At 41.8% G+C, this 25,048-nt stretch overlaps 1 protein-coding gene across 2 annotated transcripts in view; it reads right to left on the reverse strand.

Annotated features, from left to right (window-relative positions):
- Window positions 1–1,713: 1,713 nt before the first annotated feature.
- The window catches only part of mmd2a (monocyte to macrophage differentiation-associated 2a), a 117,318-nt gene continuing 93,983 nt past the window's right edge, over window positions 1,714–25,048 (reverse strand). For both annotated transcript variants that reach the window (XM_072559306.1, XM_072559307.1), the window contains 2 exons: window positions 20,405–20,474; window positions 1,714–8,349 (listed from right to left, as the gene is read on the reverse strand). In XM_072559306.1, coding sequence (XP_072415407.1) covers window positions 8,146–8,349; window positions 20,405–20,474 — 274 coding nt within the window. In that variant the 3' untranslated portion in view covers window positions 1,714–8,145. The remainder of the gene's footprint in view (window positions 8,350–20,404; window positions 20,475–25,048) is intronic.

Raw genomic sequence — 25,048 nt, forward strand, 5'->3', positions numbered from 1 at the left:
TCTGGGTCACCTTTACAGTTCACTCAGATAAAGGCAGTAATACTTCTAACTTAGTTTTCTATTATGTGAGCTTCCAAAAGCTGCTCATGAGAGGTTAAGCAGAGAATTTTTATGCTTTACCATTAACAATCAGACATTTTCTCTCTTAGAAAACTCTCACAGAATTCCAAAACCCAATTTAAACTCAGACCACTCCCTGACTGTCTCCTGTGTGAGTTACCATTCAACATCTGCTTGAGCTGTTGGAACCAATTCAATTAGATTCGATTCCCTACTGTATTGAAACAGGCCCTTCAGCCCAACATGTCCATACTGACCCTCCGAAGAGTAACCCACCCAGTCCCATTCCACTACCCTATATTCACCCTGACTAATACACCTATCGCTATGGGCAATTTAGCATGGCCGATTCACCTGACCTGCACATCTTTGGATTGTGGGAGGAAACTGTAGCAACCGGAGGAAACCCACACAGACACAAGGAGAATGTGCAAACTCCACACAGACAGTCGCCCGAAGCGGGAATCAAACCCGGGTCCCTGGCGCTGTGAGGCAGCAGTGCTAACCACTGAGCCACCATGTCACCCCAGGTTCCCACCTTGTTAATAGCCCATTTCTGCTATATGTTTAAACATTTCTTCTTTGGTGACAAAGAGTCTGAAAAAACTTCTGATCAGGAACCAACCTGCAATTAACTTGCAGGCCTGTCCTCACAAACAAACAAAAGCTTGACGGATCTGTTTGCCTTTCATACCCACTATCCAGAAGTCATTTTTAGCACACAGTTCCCAATTCACAGCTCCAAACCAAAATTGGTAAAAGAATAAAACTTTTAAAATTAAAAACAGCAAGGACTCTTCAGCAAACGGTTAACCCCATTTTACTGGCTGCAAATATACTGCCAGAACTGCCGTGTTTTTCTGGTTCTTTATGTTTTTAATGCACATTATCTTACTTTTCATTAATGGTCTTGCCACTATTTATTGTAGGAGGGTAAGGTTTTACCTTGGAAAAGGTGAGATACTCTTTTCCAACATAAAAACAAGAAACATCTCACATTGGTTGTGAGTTGAGGCTGATTCAGTGCACTTCAGTCCCATACCAACACGGTTGACTCTAAACTGCTAGAAAGTAAAGCCAGCAGAAATTTGATATAACATTCCGCGGTGAGCTTGGCATTGAAACAGGATATGATGAAATCACACCTGCCCAATTCACTCCACCAACCACTTCACCAAAGTCCTCCTCACTAACATTCTCAAGAACTGCCGCCCACACCCTGGAGAACTATTCCACCAATTAGTCGAGAAACAGCTTTGTATAATCATTATTATCAAATCTAGTCTTGATGAGCCAGTAGCTTACTTTCTGTAGAAGGACAAAGGTGTTGGGTACCAGTAACAGATTGATTAAATGACCCTGATAATACCATTTACTGCACATTGGTGTGGAGTGGTCTTCACACCAAGTTTCTTCCTGTTTCTGCCCTGAGGGTTAAAGGTTTATACCATGACTCAAAATCCCAATTATCCCTTGGTCTGCACATCAGGTCTATTCCCACAGACCTGTTCCAACTGTGAAAGAACGTTCAACAATATCTTTCATTTATATAGCCCCTTTAATGTAATTAAAATGTCGCAAAGGCATAAAATTCTTCATATAAACCTGTAAAAAACATTTTGCTCCCTTCAAACAAAAACACAATGCCTGAAATTAGTGAGGTATTGAAGTTTAATCTCCATATGACATTAGGAATAACTATTACAAGAACCATAAATTATCTTGACTATAAAATACTCATTACCAAAGCACAGACACATATAGCTACAGAAAACATTAACTTCTTACGTTTTAGTCAGATCCAAAGTCAGTATCAAAGTTTCATTTGATTCAAACCATGCAAAGTTAAAATTCAACACTACCCTCTTGTAGACAGTACAAAACAGTAAAAAGCAGAGACTGAAGATTAGTCCAAGTTATAGGCAGCACGGTTAGAAGTTCCTGAAGTGAGTAACACAATGACTGTATCCCTTCATTCACCTTTTTTCTGAATTTGGCTGGCCTTGACATTATCAATACATTATGGTGATCTCCCTTATTGGGCTAAGATTCCCATGATGCATTTATCAGCTGATCACTCTCAATTCTGCACAGGGTGACTTACAGGCTATTTCCTATCACATTTTCTTTTGTCACAGTTCAATGTGCAATTTGGTAACATGGGGCTGCATGAATTCTGTACAAACATTATTTAAATCCCAACAATATGTAATGACACTATTTTAAGGAAAGTACATTGCAATTCCTTTTTAACATGCATTATCTATGCATTTTTTGCATAAGCCTTGCCAGGTCTTCGCAAAGATGGGTGCTCTCACTCTTTAAGCATGATGATATTTTTAGATAATCAGCAAAATAAGACAAATTATAACTAGTTGTGATTCTTCTAGAATGAATATGCAGTATCACAGAAACAATGTAGTCAAGGTGATGATAGAAATATTGAATCTAGTCAGAGATGAGATGTCAAAGGAGACCTTTTACATTCAAAGCTTCATAGCAACTTAATTTGACAGCTTCATCAAAGCAATTTGTTCACTGGGACGTAAACAATTAAATATGGGGAGGCACAAGATCCACTTAAGGATGTTAAAGAGTCAGAAGCATGCTGGTCGGAAGTTTTACACCCAAAGGAGAATAGCTTGTGAAATATTTTATCTGCTATGGTCACTGAATTGGACCAAATTAAGTGGGAGCTATTTGCTTCTCTGGAGAGAAGGTTTTGAGAGATCTCATGGTGTGAATGTGGAATTGACCTATCAAACAAGAGGGACTGGCACTTGGAGCCAAATAGACTTTCCCGTTGTTAAATAATCTAATGCATCACCATAAAGTATAAAGTGTCACTCGTGGGTGACTCAGATCCAAACGGCTCCACGTTATGATTTTGTATTGTCTCTCAACTCTACCTTTTTCAGGGACAAGGTTGGGTTTTGGCACCTCAGTGCAGGATTTACTAATCCCTGTGAGACTGGCTCAGAGGATGTTTTTGCTCACTTGGCAAACCAGAATAAAGAACTCCAAGCAAGCAGGACAAAATTAACCTGGGGGAGTTCAGTGAAAAGAAATAACCACATCTTTGAAAGAAAAGGTAATGTTCGTGACTGATTTCTCAGAAACTTGGATAGACAGGAAAATTAATTTTGTTCCCCTCTGAACCAGATACAGAGCTCTGAAATTTTTTGCTTCTTTTATATAAAAGAAGTAAAATGAACTACACAAGTAAAAGACAGAAGTTTAATTTCCCCTGTGAGTACAGTATTCATATTACACATCTCTGTTTTACTGCAATGAAGTCATTAACCTGTTTATTTTAAGTGGTTTAATGAATGCATTAAAACATTGTACAGAAAAATTTAACACTTAAGAAATGAACCAGTGTGATTCTAAAGGGAATTTTACAAAACATTGAATAGATCAACACTATGTAACCAATACTTTGGGTAAACCAGGCCTCAATTCTAAATCAAAATGCTCATTATCAATGATGTTTAATGGGAACCCAGAAGGGTCCAATTAATTAAAAAAACCCAATAAATCCTGATTACATAACTGAAATCATTGAGACATCAGTTGTTTAATACAACAGCACCAGACAAAAAAAATTAAGTAGGAAGTTAGAGAAGCCAGGACTGTTCTCCTTAAGGCAGGCAGGGAAGGTGATGGGAGATTTTATAGAAATTAATAACTACAGATGGAAAGACCATTTCCTTTTGCAGGAGGAACATTAATCAGAAAAGGCAGATTTAACATAAGTGGCAAAAGGACCAGAGAGAAGAGAAGGAGGATTTTTTGATGCATCAATTAGTTATGATCTGGAAGGCACTGCCTGAAAAGGTGGTGACAGCAGATTTAATAATAGGTTTCTCAAGGAAATTGGGCATACACCTGAAAAGGAAAACATTTTCAGGGCTATGAGGAACGAATTGAGGAGTGAAACTAATTAGAGAGCCCTTCCAAAGAGTCAACACAGCACGATGGCTTCTTTCTGTGTGGGAGATTCTGTGGTTTCCAGATATTTTGCTGACTGGATTGCTGTAAACAAGTGACTGTTTATACCACACGCTTTGCAGGTATAAGACAGCAGTCAGCATGTCTTAATTAAGAACACTCTTCCCTTTAAGTCAGAAGGTTATGGGTGCGGGTCTCACTTTAGAAACATAAACACAAAACTGAGGCTACTGCAGTCCTGAGGGAATGTTGCACTCTTGGTGTTATTGTCTTTGAGGTGGACGTCAAGTGAATGGACAGATTTTCATGTAATAGTACTATTTAGAAGAACAGCAAGTGAGTTCTCCTTTGTGACCTGGTCAACATCTATCACCTCAATCGATTAAAAAAAGTAAATCTGTTTTTAAAAATCATCTGGTCTTTAGTATATTTGTATTTGTAGAACTTGGCTGCTGTGTGTCCAATTTTACAACTGAGCCTAAACTTCAAACTATTCAATGGGCCTTAAAAGCTTTGGGACACTGAGGTTGTGAAAGGTGTTAAATATACTCAAGATCTTTCTGTCATCCTGGATTCAGCCAAAAGGTAGTCTGTGATTGAGACAGGATTTTGTCTGAAAGTCGCAGACTGCCTGTTGTAAGCTGGAGCGTATATGAAATTGGGAATATTTTCATGTGCAAGTGATGGTATAAATAGACAATCAGTGCAGCATGACAGACTGATCCTGTCTATTGCATGGCTATTTGTAAAATGCAAACACTTTTTCTCACTAACATTTTGGAGCATGTGACCTAAATTCCCCTCAAGTGTTCTTACATTTCTCTTTGATTTCTGATAACTGTGAGCTGCATTACAATATGGTGCTTTGGCACACCTGAGTCTATCTGTTGACTGTTAGTTTACTAACAGTCTATCTTTTTGATTAGTGACAGGTCTAAGCTATGTAAGAAGAGCGAGGCAAAACAAGGAAAACCCTTTATAGAAATGGACCAGAGATAGCAAATATTTCACAAATGGTGTATGCTGTTCTGTATTCATCTTAATCAACATTGGGGTCACCATATTCCTTGTGCTGCAGTGGTTAGTCCCTACCTCTCACACAGGAAGCACAGGTTCAAATCCCACCTGCCCCTGGAGGTATGTCATAACAGATTAACCACCAACAAGAACAGTCCTCTGATCTGGCCCAAAATGTCTGTTTGAGAAAAAATCTTGAGTTAATGTGTTTGCTTTATTTGACAGGTGCTCCGGAGCAGTCACACTCCCAGCACCTCTGCCCTCCCAGACAGACAACCCCTCCATTGTTTGCATTTTCAAGCAGAAGATAAAAAGATTTCTTAGTACCATCCTAATGCTAGAAGGAGATCATCTGGTAACTCAGGCTCTTCACAATATCAACAATAAACCACACTGTCATCACGCCTTTAAATGTCCGAAGGCACTTCACGGAGACATAAGCAAACTTAACGTGAAAAGAATCCTAGCAAAGGAAATATTAAGCAATGACTGGCCAAAAGGCTAGTGGCAGTCATAGAGATGCTGGGGCAGGCAAAGCCATGGAGGGATTTAAACACAAGGATTTTAATTTGAAAGATAGAGTACCAGCATCCATGAGAATCAGGTGATGGGCAATCAGAAGTTAGCCCAAGATAGGGTATGTGCAGCAGGGTTTCAGACAAGTTGCAGTTGATAAAATGAAGGAATATTGGAGCAATTAAGCTTCAAGGAAACACAGACATGGTCAAAGTTTTAGCAGCTACTGACTGAGAAAGGAACAAGGTCAGGAGGTGTAATATTGGTGTCAATTGGTGGTCTTGTGAAGGAAGAGGATTGATTAGACCTATGGATAGTACTAAATATTTGTTCTTGATTACAATAATTCTCTTTTAACCTGTTTAAGCTCTATTGCTGCCCTTTAAAAAGTGCATCAAACTATTTTAATTGAACACCAGAGTAACACCAGTGAAACTTTGAGAAGTCTCCTCCACTAGTCAATGTCTAGCAGCAAGCACGTTCAAGATAGTGGTCTGTAACACTCTACACCCCATTCCCTGACCTGTCCTTAGTCCCAGTGAAGCTCTGTATTGAGACAAAAGGTGACTCCTTACTTAGTTGTGATGAGCTTAAGATTTACCCCAAAAGATCCCTGGTTCACAAAGGGTTTTAGCAAGGCCTCAAAACTCTTAAAGTTTTTACAGAGTGCAAAATGTAATCAGTTACAACCCAGTGTAATAGTCAGTCAGAGCAGATGATAGCCCCCTTTTAAATTAGGAGGTGTTTAAGTATCTTTGGGAAATAATTGTACTTAACTGTACGCATTTGAATGAGCAAGACTCTGGAACCTAATACCGCTTGTTTAAAAGGCAGTGCTGTCTACATACATGAACTGACCCATTTTTCACATGTGGAAATTTAACTGGATCAGTTTTACTGTGCTGCAGATATTTTTAGATACACTGTTCTTAAGTTAGGCAGAACTCATAAAAAGATGTAATTTAAAAGACCTGCCTTCTGTATGTGATAGGAAAGAAAGCAAGGCTCCCCCTGGTGGACTGATGTGTCAAGGCACTGCTCAACACTGAGCTGAACACAGGCAGCTCCTTCGCTGAATCCCTGATCTGGCGAGGTCCATGGCTGTATGGATAGGACTAATGGCTGTAGTCTCCCTGGAATAATAAAAAATCCACCACATTGCTGTCCACCAACCCCTGCACAGAGCCTCAACTGTGATGCCCTCAATAGCCAGCTAACCTGTAGAGACTGGTGACAGAGGTAAGGGACTAGAAAGCTTCCACAGAAATACTCTCAAGAGGGGAGAAGATAAGGTAATTAGTAAGGTATAGAAAAGCTCTAGAAAATGGTTTCTTGCCTTTAAAACTCTAGACTAAAAATTCACTGTGTCTAGCAGGGTGAAAGCTGGCTTGAAATTGGACCTCTGGCCTCATTTCTACTGCCTCTGGAGGAGTGACCGGCTCAGTGGTGGTCAAATCCAATTTAGGCTACATGTGCTTTAAGGTGACCTGGAGAGTGAAAGCGAGAGAAGGGGGATAAAGAGGAGGAAAGGGACAAGTGGGCTGGGGGCATTGAGATTTTGAGAGGGCAGTGACCCAAGGGAGTGATCTGAGGCTGGGAAGAGCACTGCTACCCTGCACAAAAATAAGTAACACTTTTTCCCAGCAGTTATTAACAAGGCTGCAGCAATCCCATCAAACCCTCAGTGGTACAGGCCTGTGCCCCCACACTGTCCATTTTTGTTGAGTGTTCATTAAATGGGCTTTAGACCTCTCAATAGAATAGGTGAAGGGGCTCCTGCCTTCTCTAAGTGACTTGGAATGCCTGCATCACCTAAGGTCAGTATGTTCGAAACCCTTCAGAGCACAAGGTTTATCATTATCCTAGAAATGGAGTGTCATAAGATCTATTTGTACCCTGTCTTTGTCCATTCCAAGAGAAGAATGTGTTATAATTGTGTAAATCAGTAGTTAAGTAGATGTCCCCAAATCTGACAGCTGCATAAAATAGTTAAGACAATGCAACAGATTATCAACTGTGCCAATTTCTGGTAAAATCCAGCCTGTTACCTGGTTCACAGGTTAATAAAGAAAGTTCTAGAAAACACGATTTTTACTTGTACTTTTCACAGAAAAATTAACTAGTAAGGTGTAACCGCATCCGGCAAATATACACCACTAATAAGAATTCAAGTTTTTTTGGGGAGAAATATGACTATAAAACTCCATGGTTAATGAAAAGTTATGGTGCAGCTATAAATGCTAGTCCAGTCTATAGTTTGACGGAATGTCTGTGTGTGCATTTGTGTCTGTGTATTTGTTGCGTGTATATATCTGTATCTGTTATGTGTACTTGTTTATGTTATTGTGTGTGTATGTGTATGTTTGTGTCTGAATGCATGTGTATGTGCGCACATGCGCATCTCTGTGTTTAATACTGGCCTTTGAATTGGTGATTCAGTGCTAAAAGACTTACAGCAGATCCCGGAGTATCTGGTTTTGATTTTTACACCTTTATATCATGACGTTGAGATCCCTGTAATGTTCTTGAGCCATTTTGTCTGCTGCATTCTTTTCCTTTTTGATCACTTTGTGCACTATTTCCTCAGAAATTGAAATCGGATCACTTGGAAGTCCTCATTTCCAACATGGCCGGACGGTACAGATACCTCCAGATGGCATAGTAGTGGACGCCTGCTCCGATCGCCACAAAGAGGTGCCAGATTGCATGTGCAAATGGAATCCGACCATCGCTCTTGAAGAACAACATTCCAAGGCAATAGAAGAAACCACCCACTAGCAATTCAAACAGTCCAGCGGTGTTTGGCTGAGTCAAGAGAGTAAGAAAAACACATTCATTTCAATAAAGCACTTGGCTATTTAACATTTCACCAATGCTGCAATTGGACTGTCTGCATCCCATTAACATCCTAAACAACTTAAAGACAATTTCATGTTAACAGGCGTTTTTCATCTTAGCGGTAACACGAGGAACCATGGCAATCAATTGGCACACAGCAAGGTCTCACAAAAAGCAGTGTGCTGCTGACCAGATCATCTCAGAATTGCAGAAGCATTGCAGCATAAAATGAGGCCACTCAGCCAATTGTGCCTGCCCCCAGCTCATTAGATTAGATTAGATTACTTACAGTGTGGAAACAGGCCCTTCGGCCCAACAAGTCCACACCGCCCCGCCGAAGCGTACCCACCCATACCCCTACATCGACCCCTTACCTAACACTACGGGCAATTTAGCATGGCCAATTCACCTGACCTGCACATCTTTGGACTGTGGGAGGAAACCGGAGCACCCGGAGGAAACCCACGCAGACACGGGGAGAACGTGCAAACTCCACACAGTCAGTCGCCTGAGACGGGAATTGAACCCGGGTCTCCGGTGCTGTGAGGCAGCAGTGCTAACCACTGTGCCACCGTGCCGCCCATTAAAGGAGCATCATTCCCCTCATGCCAATCTTCTGCTCCTTCTCCACACCCTTGCACATTATTTCTTTTATCCAAATAATCATCCAATGTTTTTCCAAATGCCTCAATTGAACCAGTCTCCGGCACACTTCTGGGCAGTGATTTCCAGACCCTAATTACTTATAGAGTCATAGCGATGTACAGAACGCAAACAAACCCTTGGTTCAACCTGTCCATGCTGACCGGATTCCCAACCCAATCTAGTTCCACCTGCCAGCACCCGGCCCATATCCCTCCTTCCTATTCATATACCCATCCAAATGCCTTTTAAATGTTGCAATTGTACCAGCCTCCACCACTTCCTCTGGCAGCTCATTCCATACACATACCACCCACTGCGTGAAAACATTGCCCCTTAGGTCTCTTTTATATTTCCCCTCTCACCCTAAATCTATGCCCTCTAGTTTAAGACTCCCCCACCCCAGGGAAAAGACTTTGTCTATTTATCCAATCCATACCCCTCATGGTTTTGTAAACCTTTATAAGATCATCCCTCAGCCTCTGACACTCAGGGAAAACAGCCCCAGCCTGTTCAGCCTCTCTCTCAAACCCTCCAACCCTACTAACATCCTTGTAAATCTTTTCTGAACACTTTCACGTTTCACAACATCTTTCCGATAGGAAAGAGACCAGAATTCGTGCAATATTCCAACAGTGGCCTAACCAATGTGCTGTACAGGCGCAATGTGACCTCCCAGTTCCTGTACTCAATACTCTGACCAATAAAAGAAAGCATACCAAATGCCTTCTTCACTACCTTATCTACCTGCGACTCCACTTTCAAGGAGCTATGAACCTGCACTCCAAGGTCTGTTTGTTCAGCAACACTCCCTAGGACCTTACCATTAAGTGTATAAGTCCTGTTAAGATTTGCTTTCCCAAAATGCAGCACCTTGCATTTATCTGAATTAAACTCCATCTGCCACTTCTCAGCCCATTGACCCATCTGGTCTAGATCCCGTTATAATCTGAGGTAATCTTCTTTACTGTCCACTACACCTCCAATTTTGGAGTCATTTGCAAACTTACTAACTATACCTTTTATGCTCACATCCAAATCATTTATATAAATGATGAAAAGTAGTGGACCAAGCACTGATCCTTGTGGCACTCCACTGGTCACAGGCCTCCAGTCTGAAAAACAATCTTCCACCACCACCCTCTGTCTTCTACCTTTCAGCCAGTTCTGTATCCAAATGGCTAGTTCTCCCTGTATTCCCTGAGATCTAACCTTGCTAACCAGTCTCCCTTGGAGAACCTTGTAGAACACCTTGCTGAAGTCCATATAGATCACATCTACTGCTCTGCCCTCATCAATCCTCTTCGTTACTTCTTCAAAAAACTCAATCAAGTTTGTGAGACATGATTTCCCATGCACAAAGCCATGTTGACTATCCCTAATCAATCCTTGCCTTTCCAAATACATGTACATCCTGTCCCTCAGGATTCTCTCCAACAATGTGCCCATCACCGACGTCAGGCTCACTGTTCTATAGTTCCCTGGCTTGTTCTTAGCACCTTTCTTAAACAGTGGCACCACGTTAGTCAACCTCCAGTCTTCCAACACTTCACCTGTGATGATACAAATATCTCAGCAAGGGGCCTAGTAATCACTTCCCTAGCTTCCCACGGAGTTCTAAGGTACACCTGATCAGGTCCTGGGGATTTATCCACCTTTACGCATTTCAAGACATCCAGCACTTCCTCCTCTGTATTATGGACATTTTTCAAGATGTCACCATCTATTTCCCTACATTCTACATCTTCCATGTCCTTTTCCACAGTAAATACTGATGCAAAATACTTGTTTAGTATCTCCCCTATTTGACAGGCCCTATTCTCTCCCTAGTTACCCTCTTGTCCTTAATGTATTTGTAAAAACCCTTTGCATTTTCCTTAACTCTGTTTGCCAAAGCTATCTCATGTTCCCTTTTTGCCCTCCTGATTTCCCTCTTAAGTATACTCCTACTGCCTTTATACTCTTCTAAGGATTCACTCAATCTATCCTGTCTTTACCTGACATATGCTTCCTTCTTTTTCCAAACCAAACCCTCAATTTCTTTAGTCATCCAATATTCCCTATACCTACCAGCCTTCCTTTTTACCCTAACAGGAATATACTTTCTCTGGACTCTCGTTATCTCACTTCTGAAGGCTTCCCATTTTCCAGCCGTCCCTTTATGTGCGCACATTGGCCCTCAATCAGCTTTTGAAAGTTTAGATTAGATTAAATTACTTACAGTGTGGAAACAGGCCCTTCGGCCCACCAAGTCCACATCGACAGGCCGAAGCGCAACCCACCCAGACCCATTCCCCTACATTTACACCTTCACCTAACACTACGGGCAATTTAGCATGGCCAATTCACCTAACCTGCACATTTTTGGACTGTGGGAGAAAACCGGAGCACCCGGAGAAAACCCACACAGACGTGGGGAGAATGTGAAAACTCCACACAGTCAGTTGCCTGAGGCGGGAATTGAACCCGGGTCTTTGGCGCTGTGAGGCAGCAATGCTAACCACTGTGCCACCCCTAATAGGTCTTGTCTAATACCATCAAAATTCGCCCTTGTCCAATATAGAACTTCAACATTTAGATCTGGTCTATCCTTTTCCATCACTATTTTAAAACTAATAGAATTACGGTCGCTGGCCCCAAAGTGCTTCCCCCACTGTCACTTCAGTCACCTACCCTGCCTTATTTCCCAAGAGTAGGTCAAGTTTTGCACCTTCTCTAGGAGGTACATCCACCTATTGAATCAGAAACTTTTCTTGTACACACTTAACAAATTCCTCTCCATCTAAACCTTTAACACTATGGTAGACCTAGTCTATATTTGGAAAGTTAAAATCCCCTATCATAACCACCCAACTATTCTTACAGATAACTGAGATCTTCTTACAAATTTGTTTCTCTATTTCCCTCTGACTATTAGGGGGTCTATAATACAATCCCAATAAGGTGATCATCCCTTTCTTATTTCTCAGTTCCACCAAATAACTTCCTTGGATGTATTTCCGGGAATATCCTCCCTCAGCACAGTTGTAATGCTATCCTTTATCAAAAATGCCACTCCCCCTCCTCTCTTACCTCCCTTTCTATCCTTCATGTAGCATTTGTATCCTGGAACATTAAGATGCCAGTCCTGTCCATCCCTGAGCCATGTTTCTATAATTGCCATGATATCCCAGTCCCATGTTCCTAACCATGTCCTGAGTTCATCTGCCTTCCTGTTCGGCCCCTTGCATTGAAATAAATGTAGTTGAATTTATCAGTCCTACCTTCATCTCTGCTTTGTCCCTGCCTGTCTGCCCTGACTGTTTGACTCACTTCTGTTCTCAACTGTACCAGTCTCATATTGATCTCTTTCCTCACTATCTCCCTGAGTCCCTACGCCCCCTTGCCTTACTAGTTGAAATCCTTCTGAACAGCTCTAGCAAATCTCCCTGCCAGTATATTAGCCCCCTTCCAATTTAGGTGCAATCCGTCCTTCTTGTACAGGTCACTTCTACCCCAAAAAAGATTCCACTGATCCAAAATATGTGAATCCTTCTCCCATACACCAGCTCCTCAGCCATGCATTCATCTGCTCTATCCTCCTATTCCTGCCCTCACTAGTTCATAGCACTGGGATAATTCAGATATTACTATTCTCGAGGACCTCCTTTCTAAATTCCTACCTAACTTTCTGTAATCTTTGCTGAGTGAAAAGGTTTATCTTCATTTTGCCCTTGCTTCTTTTGCAGAACACTTTAAATCTATGCCCTTTTGTTCCTTTTACAATCAGGAACATCTTCTTTCCATCTATTCTATCCAGCCTCTTCATGGTTTTAAAAGCCTTCATCAAATCTCCTCTTAAACTTTCTTCTCTCAACAGTCTCAATGTTTTCAACCGATTTTCATAACTAAGGTTCCTCATCCTAGAACCATTCTTGCAAACTGCTTCTGCACTCTCTCCAATTCATTCACATCCTTTCTACATAAGACTCCAGACCTAACAAGCTGAGATCTAACAAGCATTTTGCATTTCAATTTAGGTAAGAGTGCTGCCTTCTCAGCCATGGCTGACGTGAAAAGAAAGTCTCAGGAAAGTTGTTTCTCAATTGCTTGAATTTGTGACTTCTTCAGCAGCTGAGCACAACGGTGAATGTCTCTCTCTTTTAGCTGGAGGACAGACTTGGCTCAGCAGGGAGCACTCTCACCCCATAATCGGACGATTGCAGGACCTAGTGACCCAGATATTTGGACACAATTGAGACGAGGGGTCTGAAATCAGTGGATCCAGATGCACAAGTGTCTCTTTAACATCACTGCAGCTCCCAGTCTCGATTGCATCAACATGATGAAAGCCTAAAATAAAATGCAGCAAGAAAAGTATGAGCCGTATAATTATTCTGAGGATAAAGGTTTAATAATTGGGCTGCACCTTTTAGTTTCAGATGACCATTTTGACAAAAAAAAACCCATTGTGCTCTAAATGAACCAGTTTGAGGGTTTAGCTATGCTATGGTCATGATAATGGAGTCACGGAGTTATAGTTTTGGTTCACTGCACAGGTTTTTACATTTAAAACCATTGTTGTTTTTACTATGGCTGACACCACAGTAAAAATAATGTTCTGAATGTGCTCATACAAGGTATATTTTTAATCACTGATGTCCTTTAAGGAAGAAAATCTGCTGTCCTTACCTGGTCTGGCCTACATGTGACCCACAGCAATGTGGTTGATTTTTAACTGCCTTCTGAGCAATTCAGGACGGGCAATAAATGCTGGCGTAGCCAGCGACACCCACATCCCGTGAATTAATAGAAATGACTGAAGAATCAACAGCCAAAACAATTGTCTTAATTCTCTACATCTTACTGTTTGTTTTAAAGATGATTTTATTGATAAAGTTATAATAAAAATGGTTTTAAAAAGTGATAATTTAATGTTAGATTGATTTTTATTTATTTTTTATGCCGAACTGTAAATTTAATAAGGGTATTTTTTAAATATACAATAAAATATACAATATTTTACCAGAAACACTTAGTAATTTGCCAGTATAACTGATTACGAAGTACTGAATTTTTGTATTGCAACTCTCAATAGACTTTATGTTAAACTTTTTTTTAAAAGGCTCTTCATAATAAAAGGATCGCCAATCCCTGGTCTAGACTGATATTCTGGGTGAGGGAGTTCTATGATCTTGGAGATCCCACCTTTTGGAAGAGATATTAAACCTCAGCCCTATCTCCCTCTCTGAATGACACAGAAGATTCCATACTATTCTTTGAAGAAATAATTTCTTGCTGGTATTCTGGTCAATATTTCTTCTCCAATCAACCTCACTAAAACAAATGATCTGGTCATTATCACAACACTACTTGTGGGGGCTTGCTCTACGCAACCTAACAACCTATTCATCTACATTACAAAAGTGCCTACACTTCGAAAGCACTTCACTGGGGGTTTGAAAGGCGCTATATAAACACAAGTCTTACTCTGAAATTCACGGTGCTTGTTCTCCAGTCAAGCCATTTCATAGAAGTGGATTTTCTTTTGCTCATTGAACCCCAAGTACTCATACTGTGCATCAAAATTAAACTATGCTTTCTGCTGTACTTTTCTGGCTGTACTTATAAGGCACAAAATAAACAGAGGTGAGGGTTCGTGGCTGTGGCAGTACCGTCACTCTAGAGACACTCTCACAGTTTTCTGAAGAGCATGTTCTAATGTCATCCTAGATCCCTTAACTGGTCATTCACTGCATTGCTGGTTCAGGAAGTTCGCTTTGTGCAGAAATGGCTGCCACATTTTCCCATATTATTACATACACTTAAAAAAAATCATTCATTGACTGTGAAAGTCTTGAGGGTGCCCTGAACTCCTGAAAAATGCAACAAAAATCCACATGCATCCTGACTCTATTGGCAGAGCACTTCAGTAATATCATTATGAGATACAGAAACTTGTACTTATAACTTGTATTTACACAAACCAGCTCTCAGACCCATACATACATACACTCACACAGACATGTATGTATGCATTTCTGGAATCCAATTATAGAAGGGACAAGAGTGAAGAGGGTGCTGAGGAGATTTACCAGGATGTTGCCTGGGCTGGAGAGTTCCAGTTATAGATAAATTGGACAACAAGGATTAGATTAGATTACCTACAGTGTGGAATTGGCCCTTGGCTCAACATAGCCACACTGACCCTCCGAACAGCAATCCACCCAGACCCATTTCCCTTTGACTAATGCACCTAACACTCTGGGCAATTCCTGACCTGCACATCTTTGCACTGTGGGAGGAAACCCACGCAGATACGGAGAGATTGTGCAAACTCCACACAGACAGTCGCCCAAGGCTGGAATTGAACCTGGGACCCTGGTGCTGTGAGGCAGCAGTGCTAACCACTGAGCCACCGTGCCACCCTGTGTTTTCCTTAGAGAGGCGGAGATTGAAGGGGGACATGATTGAGATTAGGGAAGACAGAAACAAACATTTCCCCTTGATAGAGGGAGCAATGACCAGAGGAATCGAGTTAAGGGACAAGGTTTAGAGGAAAGGTGAGGAAAAACCTTTTCACCTGGTGGGATCTGGAGCTCATTACCTGTAAGTGTGGTGGAGACAGAAACTCTCATAACATTTAAGATGAACATCAAGGCATACAAAGCTATGGGCCAAGTGTTGGGAAATATGATTAGAATATTTAAGTGTTTTTCTTTGACCGGTGCAGATGTCTTAAGCCACAGGGCCACCTGTCAGTGAGAGATCCAGTTGCCCCTTTCAGCAAAGATACATCAAATGCCAATCAGGCATTGGTCAAGTTACCAGTGGGTCTTCATCTCCAGTCAGGAGTCCTAACCAATGGGAGCTACCAGCCAATGAGAGTCTAGCAGGGCCATGGAGGAGGCTGTTGCTGCTACCAGAAGACCTGGGTTCATTCAGAACTGAATTCGGGTAGAGGTGGGAGAGTGGCAGGGTTTGGGTATGCCACTATCGCACCTAATTAGGTGTCCCTTCTCTGCTCCCAGCTTATCATCTCCAGGAGCAGAATATCATGCCCACAGACAGACAGCCAGACACACACACACACACACACACACACACAAACATTCAGCTACAAGCAACACACACATACACAGACACAAACACTCACATGTACATGCAAACACACACTCTGACACACATATAGACACTCAGACACACACATAGATGCACACAGGCACACATAAATACAGGCATTCAGATACACATACACACATATGCAGGCACACACACACACACATACACATATAGACACACACACACCTGGATGTAGGTTTGCTCGTTGAGCTGGAAGGTTCATTTCTAGATGTTTCGTCACCCTACTAGGTTACATCTTCAGTAGGCCTCCAGGTGAAGCACTGTTGATCATTCCTGCTTTCTGTTTATATGTTTGGGTTTATTTGGGTTGGTGATGTCATTTCCTGTGGTGACATAATTTCCTGTGGCAGTCATTTCCTGTTCTTTTTCTGAGAGGGGGGTAGATTGGGTCTAACTCGATGTGTTTGTTGATAGAGTTCTGTTGGGAATGCCATATTTCTAGGAATTCTTGTGCATGTCTCTATTTGGCTTGTCCTAGGAGAGAAGTGTTGTCCCAGTCGAAGTGGTGTCCTTCTTTATCTGTATGATTCTAGTGAAAGAGAGTCATGTCGTTTTGTGGCTAGTTGTTGTTCATGTATTCTGGTGGCTAGTTTTCTGCTTGTTTGTCAAATGTAGTGTTTGTTACAGTCCTTGCACAGTATTTTGTAAATAACATTGGTTATTTGTTGTCTGTATAAAGTCTTTCAAGTTCATTAGTTGTTATTTTAGTGTGTGGGTGGGTTTGTGGGCTAGCGTGATGCCAAGGGGTCTGAGTAGTCTGGCAGTCATTTCTTAGATGTCTTTGATGTAGGGGAGAGTGGCTAGGGTTTCTGGATGTGTTTTGTCTGCTTGTTTGCGTTTGTTGCTGAGAAATCTACGGATTGTGTTCATTGGGTATCCGTTCTTTTTGAATACGCTGTATAGATAATTTTTCTCTGCTCTGTGTAGTTCCTCTGTGCTGCAGTGTGTGGTGGCTCATTGGAATGATGTTCTGATGCAGCTTCATTTGTGGATGTTGGGGTGACTGCTTCTGCAGTTCAATATTTGGTCCGTATGTGTTGTTTTTCTGTAGACGCTGGTTTGAAGTTCCCCATTGGCTGTCCGCTCCACTGTGAATACACGAATGGCAGTTTGTTTGTTGTTTTCCTCCTCTTCAGTGAATTTTATGTGAGTGAGGGTATTATTGATGGTCTTGAAGGTGTCATCCACGTAGCGACCCAAAGTTTAGGTTGAATGGTTGGCAGAGCTGTTTGTTTGAGTCTCTGCATTACTGCCTCTGCTAAGAACCCTGATATTGGAGATCCCATGGGTGTTCCGTTGATTTGTCTGTCGGTTTTGTTCTGAAGGGTGAAGCATGTGGTAAGGCATAGGTCTACTAGCTTGACAATACTGTCCTTGCTGATGAAGTTAGTGGTGGTTGGTGTATGTGTCTTTGGGTCTTCTAATAGTGAAGTCAATGTTTCCTTGGCCAGGTTGATGTTGATTGATGTAAAAAGGGCTGTTACATCAAAGTAGACCATTATTTCATCCTCTTCTATCTTTGTGTCTTTGGTCTTCAGGAATTCTTGGGTGGAGTGGATGGAGTGGTGTGAGTCTTCTACTAAGTGTTTTAGCCTTTGGTGTAGCTCCTTGGCCAATCTGTAAGTTGGTGTCCCAGGTAGTGAGACTATGGGTCTGAGGGGGGGCTACTGGTTTGTGAGTTTTGGGTAATCCATATAAGCATGGTGTGTTGGATCCGTCTGGTTTCAGTTTTTGGAAGTCGGTCTTATTTATTTCTCCAGATTTCTGAAGTTTTTTGAGTAGGGCTGTGGTTCCGTTGTCTAGTTGTAGGGTTGGGTCTGTTGCCACTTGTTGGTAAGTGTTGGTATCTGTAAGTAGAGCGTTCACTTTTTCAATGCAGTCTCTTCGATTTAGAATGACTGTCAAGTGTCCTTTGTCTGCAAATAGGATAACAATGTTTTTATCTTTTTTTTAGTCTTTCTGGTGCTTTTCTTTCTTGTGTATTGAGTGTGTTTCCTTCCTTTTTTCTGTTTAATGTTGGTGCGACCACATGTCTGATAGTTTGCTGGGTTTCTTCTGTAAGTTTGGTTGTATTTTAATGTTGTTTCTAATGCTGCTAAGAAAGCTTTCTTGTCTGCATCCTGGTAGTTGTAATTTAATCCTCTTACTAAGACGGCTTTTTCAGTGTCTGTTAATGGTCGGTCACATAAGTTTTTTTATCCATGCTTCTGTGTTGTCGGTGTTGTTACTCTGTGTAAGTTTGTCTAGTTTTTTCTGCAGGTCTAGCTTTTTTCATTTTCTGTGTTTGTTGTTGTCTAATATCTATGGCTTGTTGTACTGTGTCTGGTCATTGCAGGTCATAGGCCTCCTCCATTGCCAAACCCTTACCATCCAATGCCTGAAGGAAGAACTCCTCACCTTCCACCTGGGGACCCTGCAATCACGCAGGATCCATGTGGATTTCATCAGTTTCCTCATTTCCCTTCCCCCCATCTTATCCCAGTCCCAACCTTCCAACTCAGCACCGCCCCCTTGACTGGTCCGACCCGTCCATCTTCCTTCCTTCCAACCCATCGGCTCCACCTCCTCTCCAACCTATCACTTCCACCCGCACCTTCATCTACCTATCACATTCCCAGCTACTTTCCCCCCAGTGCCACACCCCTTCCATTTATCTCTCAACTCATCCCCATCCCCACGAGCCTCATTCCTGATGATGAGCTTATGCTCAAAACATTGATTCTTCTGCTCCTCAGAGGCAGCCTGACAAGCTGTGCTTTTTCAGCATCACACTCTCAACTCTGCATTTGTAACCATGTATATATAGAAAGATATTTTTATGAGTAAAGTATATTTTTGGAATTAAAAAAAGGATGATCCATTTTGGCCTCCCCCGAGGTCTCCAGCATCAAACATACCAGTCTTGAGCCAATCTGATTCATTCCACAATATCAAAAAAACAGCTAAGGACTCTGGATACCCGAAACACTATGTCCCTTGACAACTTCACAGTTGTGCTCTAGAGGTAGCCTAGATGAGCTGTTCTAATACCAATAGAAGACTGACATTGCCCAGGTATGTCCTGTCCACACAAAGCAAGACAGATCCAAAGCAGCCAATCAGAGCCTACTCCCTCATCAGCTTATGATGTGACGGAAGGGGTCATCAATATTTCTGCTCAGTGGCATTTGCTCACCAACAACTTGCACATTTTTAGATGTGGTACTTCAGGCGAAAGGGATTACAAGGTATGAGGAGAAAGTAGAAACATGATGCTGAGTTGGGTGATCAACCATAATCACATTGAATGGCCTTCCCCTGCTCCTATGTTCTGTACTTCTATGTATAAGTGGTGAGTAATGACACAAATGACAGGCAATCCTTGTCCCTAATGGAGAGAATCATACCATCTCCCCCTCATACTTAATGGCATTACCACTGCTGAATCCTTTACTTTCACCATGCTGGGGGCTTACCATCAACCAGAAACTAATCTGGACTCACCAATTCCTAAGTACTGTGGTTGCAACAGCTGATAAAAGACTAGAAATTCTCTGATGAGTAATTCACCTCTTAACTCCATAAAGCCTATCCACTCACCGTCGACAAGGTACACATGAGAAGTGTGATGGAATACTCTCACTTTCCTGGATGAGTGCAACTTTGACAACATTCAAGACGTTCAACACCGCCCAGGACTAACAGCCCATTTGACTGGCATCACATCCACCACATTGACTCCCTCCAACACTATCGCACAGTGGCAGCAGTGTGTACCATCCACAAGATGCACTGTAGTAACTCAACAAAGATCTTTTGGTTGCACCTTTTAAATCCACAGAATACCTGCAAGCTCCCTGCCCAGCCACACACACCATGTTAGCTTGGAAATACATTGCCTTTCCTTCATGGGTCAATATCCTGGAACTAAGCTCCCTAACAGCATTGTGGGTATACCTTCAGTAAATACATTGCAATGTTTCAAGAAGATAGCTCACCACCACCTTCTCGAGAAGTAGGTAATAAATAATACGCTAGCCAATGATACCCATACTCCAAGAATGAATAACAAATGGCATGTGTGTACATACACACACACACACCCACCCACCCCCACATGCATCCACCCACACCTACCCACACACACATATGCAAAAGTATAAACATACACACTCCTATACATATAGAAGCATAGACACACACATACACGCACAGAAACATAGACACACACATACTATGCATATGTATTAGAACTGAGTTGGAAGAAAAACATCCATACCATTGATAGAATGACGAGTGCAGGAAAGATGCCCATGATCATGTAGCAGATCAGCTCCACAATTTTATACCTACAACAGGAAACATCAGAAGGGCATCAGGAGTGAGAGAGAAAGAGAAAAGAGTACAATCTTGAGAATTAGATTGTTACCGTAATTATATCCATTATGGATGAAATTAAATACAAACTAAATCTTCCACACAAGGACAAGCTTTTAATTATTTATCAGTTGAGGTTTCATGTATTCAGATGCAGAATATTAATTGTTCTACCACAAAACAGGAGTTATTAGGGCCTGTGTGACACATTGGTAGTGTCCCTACCTCTGGACCAGGAGGCTGGGTTCAGGTCCACCCTGCTCTGAAGGTGTGTACTAACAGCACTGAACAGGGTGATTAGAGAAATATCTGATAGTGGCCTGGTGAGGCTGTGGTAACTTTAAAGGGCATGATGTTAAGCTAATACTTGTCAAACATGACAGTCAACTGTTAAGGGCTATTACTTGCAGTTAGTTATAAAAACGTCAGACTCTAAACATTTTATGAATTAAGCAAGACTGATATGCCTATGTGTTTTGTGATGAGCCTCCTGATTAAAGGTGATTAAGGACTGGACTGCAATTATGACACACAGGACAGGTGGTCAGGTTGGGTTCAGACAGTGTTCCTCCCATCCCTGGGGCGGCATGGTGGCTCACTGCTGCCAGGAACCCAGATTCGATTCCAGCCATGGGCGACTATCTGTGTGGAGTTTGCACGTTCTCCCCGTGTCTGTGTGGGTTTCCTCTGGGTGCTCCGGTTTCCTCCCACAGTCCAAAGATGTGCAGGTCAGGTGAATTGGCCATGCTAAATTGTCCATAGTGTTAGGTGCATTAGTCAGAGAGAAATGGGTCTGGGCGGGTTACTCTTTAGAGGGTCAGTGTGGACTTGTTGAGCCGAAGGGCCTGTTTCCATTCTGTAGGGAATCTAATCTAATCCCAGTCAATCCTATTCAGAGAGTGTTCCTCCTATTCCAGTCAATCCTATTCAGAGAGTGTTACTCCTATCATAGTCAATCATATGAAGTTATGATAGAAAAATGATATTTTACATAAAGAAAAAAAATATGAAGTTTGATTGGTCAGTTGAACTCAAGACTAGACCCCATGCTAGTTTTACTGTTTTGCAGTTAAGTAGATCAATTAAATAATTGAAGTTCTGGGATGATTTAAGGCAATAAGACTATATCCCAGACAGACTAAAGACTGGAGGGAGGGGAGAATTGTGCAGAAATACCACTGTTAAGATGATTTTTTTTGTTGCATGGTGAGGTTGATGGCCAAGTAGTGAGATCTAATGGACTAAGAGAATAAGGAGAAAGTGTGGAAAGCAATAAAACTCCATGCAAGTAGTGATAGAGGAAGTGACATGCATTTCAACATAATCATAATTTCAGGAAGAGCCCCCAGATAAGGCAGAGATCTCCCAGTAACCCCCACTCATAACAGTGGAGGTAGTTTCCTGCATAGGTAGCCAACACTCATCTAACAGAACTAGGAATAGACTATGAAGTTTTAGTGGCTACCGCTAAATCTGAGGAAAACTGAATAAAAGACAGAGGACAAAGGGAATTGGGAGAGATTTTGAGATTTATTCTGAGGTATCAATTGGGGTTAACCAATTTTGTCCCAGATCAGTCTATACGAGAAAAGGCTTTGCATTTAGGGCTGACGGGGTTCAATAAGTAGCTGGTGGTTCTGAAGGGAAACTAGTTGTTGAACGTGTTGGTGAAAGCTCCCCTCACAGGCAAAGCAGTCTTCAAATATTTATAGTTCTTTTGGCCGCATGTTCATAGGAGTGTAAGTTAAACAATGTTAAATCAACATTTCTGCAGTGTGATGCTTTTCAGAGAGAAGTATTTCTGAATCTGCCCAAAATGGCAGCAGTTATGGGACAAGGACTGTGCAAAATAAAATGGCCTGAATTGTATGTCCAGAGTGGGGTCAGTTTTGGTGAAATTGGTTTTTTTGGAAGTAGGTTATATTCATCTAAAGGCAGATCCACCAGTATTTATCAGCTTCCTTTATGGTACCAACTTCAGGGATCTTTAGGATTCAGATGATACTTCCTCACGAGATCATGCAACAGAATTCAAGGTAAAACATCATTAGAGTTTAAAATTGGACTATTTAAAGTCATTAAACAAGGTTTGATCTTATATAATTTTAAATCAGCTATCCTATTCAGAGAGTGTTCCTCCCATCTCAGTCAATCCTATTCAGGGAGTGTTCCTCCCATCACAGTCAATCCCCTGCAGTGAGTGTTACTCCTGTCCCAGTCATTCCTATTCAGAGAGTCTTAGTCCCATCACAGTCATCATATGAGGTTATTACAGAAAAATGATATTATACATAGAGAGAAAATGTGAAGTTTGATTGGTCAGTTGAATTAGTTGGCCACTCAAGACTAGACCTGATGCTAGTTTTGCTGTTTTACAGTTAAGTAGATTAGTGAAATAATTGAAGTGCTAGCATGATTTAACGCAATAAAAACATTATTGAAATTACACTTGGAGAGATGTATTCTTATGTTTTCATCTTTACATTAACCAATGAATGTAAGAACTTAATAACTAAGAGCAGGAATAGGCAATTAGCCCCTTGAGCTGCTCCACCATTCAATGTGATCATAATTGATCTCATCTTGGAATCAACCCATCTTTCCTGTCCATTCACCACAACCCTTCAAGCCATTGCTAATCACAAATCTATCTCCTCCTTAATTTACTCAGCAATTTCCCAGCATCCACCATGCTCAGGGATAGTCAATTCCAAAGATTCATGACCCTTTGAGAGTAGCAATTTCTCCTCATCTCTGTTTAAATCTGCTAACCCTTAATCCTAAAACTATCACCTCTCGTCCCAGATTGCCCCACATGAGGGCACTTCATTTCTGCGTTGACTTTGTCAATCTTATTTAGCATCTTATTAGATCAATTAGATACCCTCCCCTTCTTCTCAACTCCAGAGAACATGAAGCTGTGATACAAGATTGAGTATGATAATGTGATGATGATGTTTGGCATGTGGTAATGGTGGCATCGGAGTGGCTCATAGACAAGGGAGAAACCACTAAGGTCACATGAAAGATATAAAAGAGACCTAAGGGGCAATGTTTTCTCACAGAATGTGGTGCGTGTGTGAAGTGGGCTGCCAGAGGAAGTGGTAGAGGCTGGTACAATTGCAACATTTAAAAGGCATCTGGATGGGTATATGAATAGGAAGGGTTTGGAGGGATATGGGCCAAGTGCTGGCCGGTGGGACTAGATTGGGTTAGGATATCTGGTCAGCATGGATGGGTTGGACCGAAGGGTCTGTTTCCGTGCTGTACATCTCTCTGACCCTATGATATACAACCAGATGGTACAGTAAAGACCCAAGATAGTAACCTCTTTTAAGAAACAAGAACAGAAATTGCTGGAAAAACCCAGCAGGTCAGGCAGCATCCGTGAAGAGAAAGCAGAGTTAACATTTCAGGTACGGTGACCCTTCTTCAGAAAGATTAAACAGAACTTTGGAACCTCTTCTTAGTGCAAAATAAAACCCAGGGCGTTAAACCTCATGTCAGCTCAAATTGTGAGGATAGATCAACAGGTGGCAACAATAGAGGCTCCAATTCATTCACAAATTTAGGGGGGACATAAAACAGAAGAAAAATTAGAAGACCAACCTGGGTCAGAGCAGGTAGTGGTGGCAGCAGCAGTTGTGCAGCCACTATCTGACAGACTTTATTTAAATCAGAAGGGCAAAGGAGAGGCTGCTGTTTTGAGATTTGTACAGCTAAGGACACCAAACAGTGTTGGGTTTGCATGCCAAAGAGGAGAAATATCGGGTTAGTACTTTCGTTGGGCCTCTCACTGATGGCACTCTCATGAGACGGGGTTAGAAGACACCATTGCAGAATTTCCAGCCATCGTCAATAAATTCTTCGGCCGGAAGCAGAACCCTGCGGCAAAGTGACAGCTATTTAATTAGGCACCCAAGAGTCTTCAGATGAAGCAGGCTTGTTGGGTAAGCATCACCGCAGGTGCTCGGAATGCCCAGCAGAGGGAGCAGACTTGTTTCCAAATGCAGGAAGTTTGGACATTTCAAGCTGGTTTGCAAATTTAAAATGCAGCAATAGGCAAAGAAGCGGGAGAAAATCCCTGCATAGCAGAGCATTTCTGACAGCAGGAAGTTCCTGAAAGAAATAAATTCCACAAAATAAGGCAACACAGTGCTCAGTGGTTAGCACTGCAGTCTCACAGCCCCAGGGACCTAGGTTTGATTCCAGTCTCAAATAACTGTGTGAAGTTTGCACATTCTCCCCATGTCGACGTGGGTTTCTTCTAGGTGCTCTGGTTTACTCCCACAGTCCAGAGATGTGACATATTGAAAAGTGTCCATATTACAAAGTAGGAGGTGCTCGATATCTTAAAATGCAAGAAAGTGGACAGATCCCCAGGACTTGATCAGGTGTATCCTAAAAATCTGTGCGAAGCTAGGGAAGTGATTGCTAGGCCCCTTGTTGAGTTATTTGGATCATTAATAATTACAGGTGAGGTGCCAGAAGACTGGCAGTTGGCTAAAATGGTGCCATTATTTAAGAAAGTTGGTAAGGAAAAGCC

This window comes from Chiloscyllium punctatum, chromosome 40, assembly GCF_047496795.1.
Source record: "Chiloscyllium punctatum isolate Juve2018m chromosome 40, sChiPun1.3, whole genome shotgun sequence".
In the NCBI taxonomy this organism is placed as follows: Eukaryota; Metazoa; Chordata; class Chondrichthyes; order Orectolobiformes; family Hemiscylliidae; genus Chiloscyllium; species Chiloscyllium punctatum.